This window comes from Taudactylus pleione, unplaced genomic scaffold (assembly GCF_031769625.1).
Source record: "Taudactylus pleione unplaced genomic scaffold, aTauple2 ptg000512l, whole genome shotgun sequence".
Lineage (NCBI taxonomy): Eukaryota > Metazoa > Chordata > Amphibia > Anura > Myobatrachidae > Taudactylus > Taudactylus pleione.
In genome coordinates, this window is record NW_028284914.1 from 292,432 (window position 1) to 307,337 (window position 14,906).

At 48.5% G+C, this 14,906-nt stretch overlaps 1 protein-coding gene across 7 annotated transcripts in view; it reads left to right on the forward strand.

Annotated features, from left to right (window-relative positions):
- The window catches only part of PLXNA1 (plexin A1), a 312,844-nt gene that overhangs the window by 271,253 nt on the left and 26,685 nt on the right, over positions 1–14,906 (forward strand). For all 7 annotated transcript variants that reach the window (XM_088450221.1, XM_088450220.1, XM_088450216.1 and 4 more), the window contains exon 24: positions 4,675–4,821. In XM_088450221.1, coding sequence (XP_088306347.1) covers positions 4,675–4,821 — 147 coding nt within the window. The remainder of the gene's footprint in view (positions 1–4,674; positions 4,822–14,906) is intronic.

The window sequence follows — 14,906 nt, forward strand, 5'->3', positions numbered from 1 at the left end:
CCCTCCCTCTAGTGCCCAACCCTAACCTTCCCCCTAGTGCCCAACCCAAACCCTCCCCCTAGTGCCTAACCATAGCCTTTGCTGTAGTGCCTAACCATCCCCCAAATGCCCATACCTGACCCTCCCTAACTTTAAAAATGTTGAAAAGACATAACAAAAACCTGTCGATCTTTTGACCCTGTTGACCATCTGGTGTAGACCTGTTGACTGTCGATCTTCCATCCAGAATCCAGATACCGGTTACTGGGAAGCCACTAAATGTACAATGGTACCACAGTATAGCCATTATATTGCCCTGGACAATATGACTAAACGTACAGGTTCCTGCCTTGGTCAGCAGCCTCCATGTATAAGCTCTATGTTTAATTGAATTTCTCTGCATTGTGATGAAGGTGTCAGTACAAAGGAAATGTGCAGTCAGAATATTCTGGAACACGTAATATGTGATATCAATTAGATAACTGTTCTGCAGCCTCCTCCATTGATGAAGCTGTGAATGTAATAATGTTTTATGCATACTGGATCTTTATTGCCGTTTTATTTTTCTGCCTCTGAATGACAAAGGCAGCAGAAATCCATTTTGGGTTACGACTTGGTCTAAAGATCCCCCACACACGGCAAAGGCAGAGGTGCGATTGGCTGGACCAGTTTGCATAATAGGAGTAAGTCCTAGCGAACGGATAGGCTGCAGCATTCACCCAGTGGTTCAGCCAACAACATGGCCGCCTGCACCGTGCAGGTGACAGGTGTAATAAGCCCACCTCCCATCGTGTATTACAGTAGAGGGTTCTGGTGTTGGCCAGATGCGATAGTACTGTGTGCACCATGGTCATTTACTGCAGTAGGACATTCAGGACTAGATCACTATTGGGAACATCTGTGGTACATGGAGCAGGGGCCCGCACCACTTTTATACATCTGGTTCCTGTATTGCCCGCTGCAATCTGATCATGTGACGATGCCGTGAACGGCCGCTTTCCTCAGAAGATGGAACTTGCTGTAACGCGCCCATCACGTTGATTCTTGCAGTTCGGGTAAATGACACCCGGAAACCACGGCCAGGTGCAATGTGTTAAAGTACAGATGGTAATTTCTGATCTAACAAATAAAATGCCACTTTCTAAAATGTTGTGTATATTGTGGGCGTTTTACACCATATGGGAGGAAATAAATATTAAGACATTAAAACAATCAAAATAAAATCAACTTGTGTTTAAAAATAACGAAGAACAAACTGGCAAAGAAAAGACAGCCCCGTGCCGCTCTCCTGGCAGGTTCGTGGTTTAAACCCCCCGGCCGTGCTCGACCTTCTCCACCCCCGTCTCCTGGATTCTGCTTATCACAGGAAATGTTCAGTTCCCCTAACTCACCTTTTCTGACAGACCTGACCTGAGCGCTGCTCCTTAAATCTGCAATATTATTCCCCACCCCCCTCGCCTCGCCTTCTAGTACTTTTCTTCTTCCGAATTACGCTTTCCCTCCTGCTGGAAGGAGCTTCAAGTTTCCGATTAAGCCAAGTGTTTCAGAGCACTCACCTCTTTAGTGGAGGCTGAAAGTGCCCATTTAATCCACAGTAAGCTGGTAAAAGCTCTGCATACTCCAGGGTCATGCTTAATGTGTGCACCTACCTGCTCATTTTGTGCACTTAATATAACGCTCTAACGCAGCTCGGCGTACCCCTCCAAATTGTCTGCTGGGCAGCGAATGGAGAATCCAGCCGGGATCCGAACACTCCTTTAATCGAAAAGTGCCGACTTGATGTATTTTCCCGGCTCAGCAAAGTTTTAACTGTCACTGTGCTGCCAAATGAGAGCTATATCACGCCGCCTGTAATTACAGCGTAGGACAAGGCGGCCATTCCTGCGTCCTTATGACCCAGCAGTCTGTGCCCAGACTGAGTCATAAGTAACTGATCAGGGATAGTCTGATGTGATGTAAAATGAGGAGCACCAGGCAGGCTGCAAGTCTCAGCTCAACTCTCCTCCAATAAGCGTTTTTTTGGCATAAGTTAGCTGGTCGGTAGATCTTGTTCTTGGGTAGGATAATCTGCACTTTAGCCAGTTCTCTTGGGTGTAATGAGAAGGCTACGGATGTGTCCTTTGTTACTGTGGCTTCAGTTGCGCCAAATAGCCACCCCTCAACGCACCAGGTGCATTGCGGCTCCGCCGCGCCGAGCGTCTTTCTTATTTAAAATGTGTCTTATTCTCATTAATAAAACGTCTGGGAGCGAACGACAATCCTGCTTTACTAGCTTTGTCTGATCAATTTGATGTATGACATTTGTACATCTGTGAGCGAGTCCGCATCTGTGTAAAAAGAGCTAACGTCTTTTTCCCACGTCAAGGTACGTTGAGCTTCATCCGCGACTTTCTTCATCTGTGCGGTTAAAGTCGCAGGTTAGTGTCTGTTACACCTTAAGCAGCTTTTCGCTGCATCTGCGATGTGGCCAGAATGCAAAATTTGAAGAAAAATACCGTACGCCACTTCTCTCGGTGAGCCTAGGCCGCGCCGGGCGTCTCACGCTACATGGTGCACGGACAATCGGTAAGGGAGGACACATCAGTCCTGTAAGTTCGAATATATCAAACTGGGCCAACCACAGCACTGACCCATAACAATACGGTTATTCTGCCGTGACGCGGACAGCGTTTTGAGCATCGCACGCAGGTTTCCGAGCACAGTAGCGCTCAGATTTTTCTAAATGTTAGCTACTGCATTTGGCATTGACAGCCATTTGTGTAAAGGTCGCATGATTGTGACAAGGCATTGGAACTGGCTGAAGACTTAAATGTCACTGTCGGCTCGCACATGAGCTTACCTGCTGTGAGTACTCCTGCCACAATCGTTGGCCACCTTTTAGGTTTTCTGCCCACCCCCAGGAGTTGTGAATTCCCAGATCCTATTACCCGCAGCTGTGAGGCTTTTGCGAGTATCGACCACCCTCTCCGTAATAACCTTTATAACCTTTCATTGCGCACACAAAATAGTTTCCTCTTACGGCCAGAAGCTATCAATGGCTTGCAGAGCATTGCATTCCGGGAAAGCGAAATGATTTCATCATCATGAAGTATCATCTTCCGACCGTTCTGGGCAGCAGCGATTTTCGGTTATGTACACGAGGATTGCAATTTAACGACTTTCTGCAATCGGCAATAAAATATGTAACTTGCGAAAGATACGTATAAATATCCGTAGCCTCGCTGTCTTTTTGTATCTTAGCGCTCGGGCAGTTATTTATCAGAAGCTTAATGAGACATTCCTCGCAATGCGAGTAAGAGAGACGGGGGGGAGGTGGGGGGGGGCATACTCTGAAGTTGAAAAACGCACAGTATTAGTTGCCTGATGAGCTAAATCTTGTCAATACTGCTCGTCCCACATTTTCAGCTTTCTGCTTCAACGTGTCAGAGAGTCTCGGCTGCTTCTGTTACGTTCGGCTGTCATTTCATACAGCTAATATAACTTTCAGAACAAAAGAGTGACGGGGACTGGGGGTCCTCTATGGTGGTGGTGTCTAGCAGAAGGCCTGAAGCTTTTGTCCCCCTTCTACCACTAAAATCAAGCAAAAGAATTAGAAGCCTTTAGGAAAATGGCCTACGCAAGGTAGCGAATGGCTCGGAACACAGTCATTTATTCTACGTTGGCAACGATTGTCTTCATACGAGAAGGGATGAATGCATGGAGACAGAGGTCGGGCAAAGATATTTTGCATCGTTATTCATCGGCTTTCATGCTCACGCCTACATCCCGCCCTCCCTAGACCTGGTAAATGTAAAGACATCGCAGACTGAGGGGTATGGATGGGTATCTCGTTGAGTCTCCAGCTTAAGACTCAATGTCACTGCCGGCTCACAAGTCCCTCTAGGTTGCTAATCCGCCAATCGTGGCGCTAGTGTCCCAAAAATCATGCCGCCTCTTTATCTCAGGAAGCCGTTAATTACCCATTCTGTGTCCAAGCAGCCTGCTCCCTCTCAGATCCTCTCCTTCGCCTTCCCAAGCTGAATTAATGAAGCTAAGTTTGCAAATGAACCATAATTTCAGAGACAAGCGCGTTGTCGGAAGGTCTGGGGATGATGTATGCCTGCTCCCGCTCGTTAGCAGCTGTCTGTTTAATTACTGCAGATGCTAACGAGATGCTAACAGCATATGGTGACAAGGAAGCACTTGCACATTTGCACCAAGGCAGATCCGAGCGCGGGCTGGTGCCCGAGTGGCTTGGTAAAGGGGGTTTGACCCATCGCGTCATCTCTTCCTCGCAGGATTACGATTACTGTTTGTCTTTAACTTCTAGAGCTGCAGGGGGATATGTTCTGTGTTCTGGATCATAAGAGTGTGGCCAGAAAAGTTTGATACATTAGAGCACTGTAGTCGTTGCTGTGTTTTGGATTTTAGGAGTGCAACATAGCAGGTACCAATAGAGCCTGTATAGTGAAAACCACACAAATGGCTACATGGAATAACCATTACAATATTGCCGCTGCTACGATGTACTGCCTGTTTCAAAGGAGATAAATTCCCCCTGTAAATAAAAATTAAATTCCGGTTTAAGCACAGCCTCCCGGTGTCCAGTATTGGCAGGTTCCTCTTGCTCCGCTAATGTTTTGTATATGTCTAAGTGCACCCAGTGCCTCTCGCCCTGAAGCTCACGGTTGCTTTGTCCCCTCGGCTCCTGTGCAGGAATGTGCCGGTGAACCGCTGTTCATGCTGTACTGCGCCATCAAGCAGCAAATGGAGAAGGGGCCCATTGACGCCATCACGGGAGAAGCGCGATACTCCCTGAGCGAGGACAAGCTGATCCGCCAGCAGATCGACTACAAGATGCTGGTCAGTTTACCAGGGCACAGTTGTGGAGATGTATTCTATATAATATTCAGAGGACTGGTGACATTTGTGACACATTTATAAAATTGTCCCATGCTGGGAATGTCTCATGTTTTGAAACCTGTTTGAACTCGACACAAAGGCTTTGACATAAATGTGAATTATCATAAATATATTAATACAATGACGCCATAATAGAAGAAAAATGCCTCCGTTACCTAACAGATTTCAGGCACAGCGTCACTGCGACATTTTCATTAATAACCCACATTATCCATCATTCTATCCAGCCTGTAAAGATACTAAAATGTTCCTGCTGATGAGACCGGTCTGTGTATATAGATCAGGGCTGTCCAAGCTGAACCTTTCCAGTCCCTGACGTGATATGTAGCAGCTCCGCCTGTATATCTGCAGATCTCTGCTGTACAGGTGATCAGGAGATCTCTGCATCCATTCCCCGTGTCTGAGTCTGTACCAGAGATGTATACAGATCTGTGTGTGTAGTCTAATTGCGGAGACTGTGGCCTCATCGGTACAGATCACAATTGATCTGCCAGGACTGTAAAGTGGACGACTGTTGATCTCCGGAGGCATGCGAGGGCACCGGCTGATCCACAAGTGAGGGGGAGGGGAGGGGAGGGGAGGGGGGGGGGACGGTATGATCCGGTCGTTCATTGTGGCACCTGCATGGTCTGATACATAGTCTAGCTGCCACCTCCTCCTCACTTGTAGGTCTAACATACGTCTGTACTGTGTGTTACCAGCTTGAGATATGCCAGTGTATGTTATTAGGCAGCCACATGGGTAGTCTCTGATACACAGACCCCGCTATACAGCCACATGTATACTCGCTGGTACCCAGACCTCGCTATACTGCTGAATGTGCAGCCCAGACCCCATGTGTAATTGCAGATACCTAGACCCCACTATACAGCCGCATGTGTAATTGCTGATACCTAGACCCCGCTATACAGCCGCATGTGTAATCGCTGATACCTAGACCCCGCTATACAGCCGCATGTGTAATTGCAGATACCTAGACCCCACTATACAGCCGCATGTGTAATTGCTGATACCTAGACCCCGCTATACAGCCGCATGTGTAATCGCTGATACCTAGACCCCCGCTATATAGCCATGTGTGTAATCGCTGATACCTAGACCCCGCTATAAAGCCGCATGTGTAATTGCTGATACCTGGACCTTGCTATACAGCTGCATGTGTAGTCGCAGATACCTAGACCCCGCTATACAGCCGCATGTGTAATTGCTGATACCTAGACCCCCGCTATATAGCCATATGTGTAGTCGCTGATACCTAGACCCCGCTATACAGCCGCATGTGTAGTTGCTGATACCTAGACCTCGCTATACAGCCTCATGTGTAATCGCTGATACCTAGACCCCGCTATACAGCCTCATGTGTAAACGCTGATACCTAGACCCCGCCATACAGCCACATGTCCCCGCTATATAGCCATATGTGTAGTCGCTGATACCTAGACCCCGCTATACAGCCGCATATCCCCGCTATATAGCCATATGTGTAGTCGCTGATACCTAGTCCCCGCTATATAGCCATATGTGTAGTCGCATGTGTAATTGCTGATACCTGGACCTTGCTGTACAGCCGCATGTGTAATTGTTGATACCTAGATCCCCGCTATATATCCATATGTGTAGTCGCTGATACCTTGACCCCGCTATACAGCCGCATGTGTAATCACTGATACCTAGATCTCGCTATACAGCCGCATGTGTAGTCGCTGATACCTAGACCCCGCTATACAGCCGCATGTGTAGTTGCTGATACCTAGACCTCGCTATACAGCCTCATGTGAAATCGCTGATACCTAGATCCCGCTATACAGCCGCATGTGTAGTCGCTGATACCTGGACCTTGCTATACAGCCGCATGTGTAATCGCTGATACCTAGACCCCGCTATACAGCCGCATGTCCCCGCTATATAGCCATATGTGTAGTCGCTGATACCTAGACCCCGCTATATAGCCATATGTGTAGTCGCATGTGTAATTGCTGATACCTGGACCTTGCTGTACAGCCGCATGTGTAATCGTTGATACCTAGATCCCCGCTATATAGCCATGTGTGTAATCGCTGATACCTAGACCCCGCTATAAAGCCGCATGTGTAATTGCTGATACCTGGACCTTGCTATACAGCCGCATGTGTAGTCGCAGATACCTAGACCCCGCTATACAGCCGCATGTCTAGTCGCTGATACCTAAACCCGCTATACAGCCGCATGTGTAATCGCTGATACCTAGACCCCCGCTATATAGCCATATGTGTAATTGCTGAAATCTGGACCTTGCTATACAGCCGCATGTGTAGTCGCTGATACCTAAACCCCGCTATACAGCCGCATGTGTAGATGCTGATACCTAGACCCCGCTATACAGCCGCATGTGTAATCGCTGATACCTAGACCCCCGCTATACAGCCTCATGTGTAATTGCTGATACCTAGACCCCGCTATAGAGCTGCATGTGTAATTGCTGATACCTAGACCCCGCTATACAGCCGCATGTGTAATTGCTGATACCTAGACCCCGCTATACAGCCGCATGTGTAATCGCTGATACCTAGACCCCGCTATACAGCCTCATGTGTAATCGTTGATACCTAGACCCCCGCTATATAGCCATGTGTGTAATCGCTGATACCTAGACCCCGCTATAGAGCTGCATGTGTACTTGCAGATACCAGACCCCGTTATACAGCCGCATGTGTAGTCGCTGATACCTAGACCCCGCTATACAGCCGCATGTGTAATCGCTGATACCTAGACCCCCGCTATACAGCCTCATGTGTAATCGTTGATACCTAGACACCCGCTATATAGCCATGTGTGTAATCGCTGATACCTAGACCCCGCTATAGAGCTGCATGTGTACTTGCAGATACCAGACCCCGTTATACAGCCGCATGTGTAATCGCTGATACCTAGACCCCCGCTATATAGCCATATGTGTAATTGCTGAAATCTGGACCTTGCTATACAGCCGCATGTGTAGTCGCTGATACCTAAACCCCGCTATACAGCCGCATGTGTAATCGCTGATACCTAGACCCCCGCTATATAGCCATATGTGTAATTGCTGAAATCTGGACCTTGCTATACAGCCGCATGTGTAGTCGCTGATACCTAGACCCCCGCTATATAGCCATATGTGTAATTGCTGAAATCTGGACCTTGCTATACAGCCGCATGTGTAGTCGCTGATACCTAAACCCCGCTATACAGCCGCATGTGTAGTCGCTGATACCTAGACCTCGCTATACAGCCGCATGTGTAATTGCTGATACCTAGACCCCGCTATACAGCCTCATGTGTAATTGCTGATACCTAGACCCCGCTATACAGCCTCATGTGTAATCGTTGATACCTAGACCCCCGCTATATAGCCATGTGTGTAATCGCTGATACCTAGACCCCGCTATAGAGCTGCATGTGTACTTGCAGATACCAGACCCCGTTATACAGCCGCATGTGTAGTCGCTGATACCTAGACCCCGCTATACAGCCGCATGTGTAATCGCTGATACCTAGACCCCCGCTATACAGCCTCATGTGTAATTGCAGATACCTAGACCCCGCTATACAGCCGCATGTGTAATTGCTGATACATAGACCCCGCTATACAGCCTCATGTGTAATCGCTGATACCTAGACCCCCGCTATACAGCCGCATGTGTAATTGCTGATACCTAGACCCCGCTATACAGCCGCATGTGTAATCGCTGATACCTAGACCCCCGCTATACAGCCGCATGTGTAATTGCAGATACCTGGACCTCGCTATACAGCCTCATGTGTAATTGCTGATACCTAGACCCCGCTATATAACCATATGTGTAGTCGCTGATACCTAGACTCCGCTATATAGCCATATGTGTAGTCGCATGTGTAATTGCTGATACCTGGACCTTGCTATACAGCCGCATGTGTAATCGTTGATACCTAGACCCCGCTATATAGCCATATGTGTAATTGCTGATATCTGGACCTTGCTATACAGCCGCATGTGTAGTCGCAGATATCTAGACCCCGCTATACAGCCGCATGTGTAATTGCTGATACCTAGACCCCGCTATACAGCCGCATGTGTAGTCGCTGATATCTAGACCCCGCTATACAGCCGCATGTGTAATTGCAGATACCTAGACCCCGCTATACAGCCTCATGTGTAATCGCTGATACCTAGACCCCCGCTATATAGCCATGTGTGTAATCGCTGATACCTAGACCCCGCTATAAAGCCGCATGTGTAATTGCTGATACCTGGACCTTGCTATACAGCCTCATGTGTATTTGCAGATACCTAGACCCCGCTATATAGCCATATGTGTAATCGCTGATACCTAGACCCCGCTATACAGCCTCATGTGCAATCACTGATACCTAGACCCCGCTATATAGCCGCATGTGTAGTTGCTGATACCTAGACCCCGCTTTACAGCCGCATGTGTAATTGCTGATACCTAGACCCCGCTATACAGCCGCATGTGTAATCACTGATACCTAGACCCCGCTATACAGCCGCATGTGTAGTCGCTGATACCTAGACCCCGCTATACAGCCGCATGTGTTTTTGCTGATACCTAGACCCCGCTATACAGCCGCATGTGTAATTGCTGATACCTAGACCCCGCTATACAGCCGCATGTGTAATCGCTGATACCTAGACCTCGCTATACAGCCGCATGTGTAATCGCTGATACCTAGACCCCGCTATACAGCCGCATGTGTAATAGCTGATACCTAGACCCCGCTATACAGCCGCATGTGTAGTCGCAGATACCAGACCTCGCTATACAGACGCATATGTACTTGCAGATACCAGACCCTGCTATACAGCCGCATGTGTAATCGCTGATACTAGACCCCGCTATACAGCCTCATGTGTAATCGTTGATACCTAGACCCCCGCTATATAGCCATGTGTGTAATCGCTGATACCTAGACCCCGCTATAGAGCTGCATGTGTACTTGCAGATACCAGACCCCGTTATACAGCCGCATGTGTAATCGCTGATACCTAGACCCCCGCTATATAGCCATATGTGTAATTGCTGAAATCTGGACCTTGCTATACAGCCGCATGTGTAGTCGCTGATACCTAAACCCCGCTATACAGCCGCATGTGTAGTCGCTGATACCTAAACCCCGCTATACAGCCGCATGTGTAATCGCTGATACCTAGACCCCCGCTATATAGCCATATGTGTAATTGCTGAAATCTGGACCTTGCTATACAGCCGCATGTGTAGTCGCTGATACCTAGACCCCGCTATTCAGCCTCATTTGCAATCACTGATACCTAGACCCCGCTATATAGCCGCATGTGTAGTTGCTGATACCTAGACCCCAATATACAGCCGCATGTGTAATCGCTGATACCTAGACCCCCGCTATATAGCCATATGTGTAATTGCTGAAATCTGGACCTTGCTATACAGCCGCATGTGTAGTCGCTGATACCTAGACCCCCGCTATATAGCCATATGTGTAATTGCTGAAATCTGGACCTTTCTATACAGCCGCATGTGTAGTCGCTGATACCTAAACCCCGCTATACAGCCGCATGTGTAGTCGCTGATACCTAGACCTCGCTATACAGCCGCATGTGTAATTGCTGATACCTAGACCCCGCTATACAGCCTCATGTGTAATTGCTGATACCTAGACCCCGCTATACAGCCTCATGTGTAATCGTTGATACCTAGACCCCCGCTATATAGCCATGTGTGTAATCGCTGATACCTAGACCCCGCTATAGAGCTGCATGTGTACTTGCAGATACCAGACCCCGTTATACAGCCGCATGTGTAGTCGCTGATACCTAGACCCCGCTATACAGCCGCATGTGTAATCGCTGATACCTAGACCCCCGCTATACAGTCTCATGTGTAATTGCAGATACCTAGACCCCGCTATACAGCCGCATGTGTAATTGCTGATACATAGACCCCGCTATACAGCCTCATGTGTAATCGCTGATACCTAGACCCCCACTATACAGCCGCATGTGTAATTGCTGATACCTACACCCCGCTATACAGCCGCATGTGTAATTGCTGATACCTAGACCCCGCTATACAGCCGCATGGGTAATCGCTGATACCTAGACCCCCGCTATACAGCCGCATGTGTAATTGCAGATACCTGGACCTCGCTATACAGCCTCATGTGTAATCGCTGATACCTAGACCACAGCCGCATGTGTAATTGCTGATACCTAGACCCCGCTATATAACCATATGTGTAGTCGCTGATACCTAGACTCCGCTATATAGCCATATGTGTAGTCGTATGTGTAATTGCTGATACCTGGACCTTGCTATACAGCCGCATGTGTAATCGTTGATACCTAGACCCCGCTATATAGCCATATGTGTAATTGCTGATATCTGGACCTTGCTATACAGCCGCATGTGTAGTCGCAGATATCTAGACCCCGCTATACAGCCGCATGTGTAATTGCTGATACCTAGACCCCGCTATACAGCCGCATGTGTAGTCGCTGATATCTAGACCCCGCTATACAGCCGCATGTGTAATTGCAGATACCTAGACCCCGCTATACAGCCTCATGTGTAATCGCTGATACCTAGACCCCCGCTATATAGCCATGTGTGTAATCGCTGATACCTAGACCCCGCTATAAAGCCGCATGTGTAATTGCTGATACCTGGACCTTGCTATACAGCCTCATGTGTATTTGCAGATACCTAGACCCCGCTATATAGCCATATGTGTAATCGCTGATACCTAGACCCCGCTATACAGCCTCATGTGCAATCACTGATACCTAGACCCCGCTATATAGCCGCATGTGTAGTTGCTGATACCTAGACCCCGCTATACAGCCGCATGTGTAATTGCTGATACCTAGACCCCGCTATACAGCCGCATGTGTAATCACTGATACCTAGACCCCGCTATACAGCCGCATGTGTAGTCGCTGATACCTAGACCCCGCTATACAGCCGCATGTGTAGTCGCTGATACCTAGACCCCGCTATACAGCCGCATGTGTAATTGCTGATACCTAGACCCCGCTATACAGCCGCATGTGTAATCGCTGATACCTAGACCTCGCTATACAGCCGCATGTGTAATCGCTGATACCTAGACCCCGCTATACAGCCGCATGTGTAATAGCTGATACCTAGACCCCGCTATACAGCCGCATGTGTAGTCGCAGATACCAGACCTCGCTATACAGACGCATATGTACCTGCAGATACCAGACCCTGCTATACAGCCGCATGTGTAATCGCTGATACTAGACCCCGCTATACAGCCTCATGTGTAATCGTTGATACCTAGACCCCCGCTATATAGCCATGTGTGTAATCGCTGATACCTAGACCCCGCTATAGAGCTGCATGTGTACTTGCAGATACCAGACCCCGTTATACAGCCGCATGTGTAATCGCTGATACCTAGACCCCCGCTATATAGCCATATGTGTAATTGCTGAAATCTGGACCTTGCTATACAGCCGCATGTGTAGTCGCTGATACCTAAACCCCGCTATACAGCCGCATGTGTAGTCGCTGATACCTAAACCCCGCTATACAGCCGCATGTGTAATCGCTGATACCTAGACCCCCGCTATATAGCCATATGTGTAATTGCTGAAATCTGGACCTTGCTATACAGCCGCATGTGTAGTCGCTGATTCCTAGACCCCGCTATTCAGCCTCATTTGCAATCACTGATACCTAGACCCCGCTATATAGCCGCATGTGTAGTTGCTGATACCTAGACCCCGATATACAGCCGCATGTGTAATCGCTGATACCTAGACCCCCGCTATATAGCCATATGTGTAATTGCTGAAATCTGGACCTTGCTATACAGCCGCATGTGTAGTCGCTGATACCTAGACCCCCGCTATATAGCCATATGTGTAATTGCTGAAATCTGGACCTTTCTATACAGCCGCATGTGTAGTCGCTGATACCTAAACCCCGCTATACAGCCGCATGTGTAGTCGCTGATACCTAGACCTCGCTATACAGCCGCATGTGTAATTGCTGATACCTAGACCCCGCTATACAGCCGCATGTGTAATCGTTGATACCTAGACCCCCGCTATATAGCCATGTGTGTAATCGCTGATACCTAGACCCCGCTATAGAGCTGCATGTGTACTTGCAGATACCAGACCCCGTTATACAGCCGCATGTGTAGTCGCTGATACCTAGACCCCGCTATACAGCCGCATGTGTAATCGCTGATACCTAGACCCCCGCTATACAGCCTCATGTGTAATTGCAGATACCTAGACCCCGCTATACAGCCGCATGTGTAATTGCTGATACATAGACCCCGCTATACAGCCTCATGTGTAATCGCTGATACCTAGACCCCCGCTATACAGCCGCATGTGTAATTGCTGATACCTAGACCCCGCTATACAGCCGCATGTGTAATTGCTGATACCTAGACCCCGCTATACAGCCGCATGTGTAATCGCTGATACCTAGACCCCCGCTATACAGCCGCATGTGTAATTGCAGATACCTGGACCACAGCCGCATGTGTAATTGCTGATACCTAGACCCCGCTATATAACCATATGTGTAGTCGCTGATACCTAGACTCCGCTATATAGCCATATGTGTAGTCGCATGTGTAATTGCTGATACCTGGACCTTGCTATACAGCCGCATGTGTAATCGTTGATACCTAGACCCCGCTATATAGCCATATGTGTAATTGCTGATATCTGGACCTTGCTATACAGCCGCATGTGTAGTCGCAGATACCTAGACCCCGCTATACAGCCGCATGTGTAGTTGCTGATACCTAGACCCCGCTATACAGCCGCATGTGTAATCGCTGATACCTAGACCCCGCTATACAGCCGCATGTGTAATCGCTGATACCTAGACCTCGCTATACAGCCGCATGTGTAATCGCTGATACCTAGACCCCGCTATACAGCCGCATGTGTAGTTGCTGATACCTAGACCCCGCTATACAGCCGCATGTGTAGTTGCTGATACCTAGGCCCCGCTATACAGCCGCATGTGTAATCGCTGATACCTAGACCTCACTATACAGCCGCATGTTTAATTGCAGATACCTAGACCCCGCTATACAGCCGCATGTGTAATTGCAGATACCTAGACCCCGCTATACAGCCACATGTGTAGTCGCTGATACCTAGACCTCGCTATACAGCCGCATGTTTAATTGCAGATACCTAGACCCCGCTATACAGCCGCATGTGTAATTGCAGATACCTAGACCCCGCTATACAGCCGCATGTGTAATTGCTGATACCTAGACCCCGCTATACAGCCGCATGTGTAATCGCTGATACCTAGACCACAGCCGCATGTGTAATTGCTGATACCAAGACCCCGCTATATAACCATATCTGTAGTCGCTGATACCTAGACTCCGCTATATAGCCATATGTGTAGTCGCATGTGTAATTGCTGATACCTGGACCTTGCTATACAGCCGCATGTGTAATCGTTGATACCTAGACCCCGCTATACAGCCGCATGTGTAGTCGCTGATATCTAGACCCCGCTATACAGCCGCATGTGTAATCGCTGATACCTAGACCCCGCTATACAGCCGCATGTGTAATTGCAGATACCTAGACCCCGCTATATAGCCACATGTGTAATCGCTGATACCTAGACCCCGCTATACAGCCGCATGTGTAGTTGCTGATACCTAGACCCCGCTATACAGCCGCATGTGTAATTGCTGATACCTAGACCCCGCTATACAGCCGCATGTGTAATCGCTGATACCTAGACCTCGCTATACAGCCGCATGTGTAATCGCTGATACCTAGACCCCGCTATACAGCCGCATGTGTAGTTGCTGATACCTAGACCCCGCTATACAGCCGCATGTGTAGTTGCTGATACCTAGGACCCCCGCTATACAGCCGCATGTGTAATCGCTGATACCTAGACCTCACTATACAGCCGCATGTTTAATTGCAGATACCTAGACCCCGCTATACAGCCGCATGTGTAATTGCAGATACCTAGACCCCGCTATACAGCCGCATGTGTAGTCGC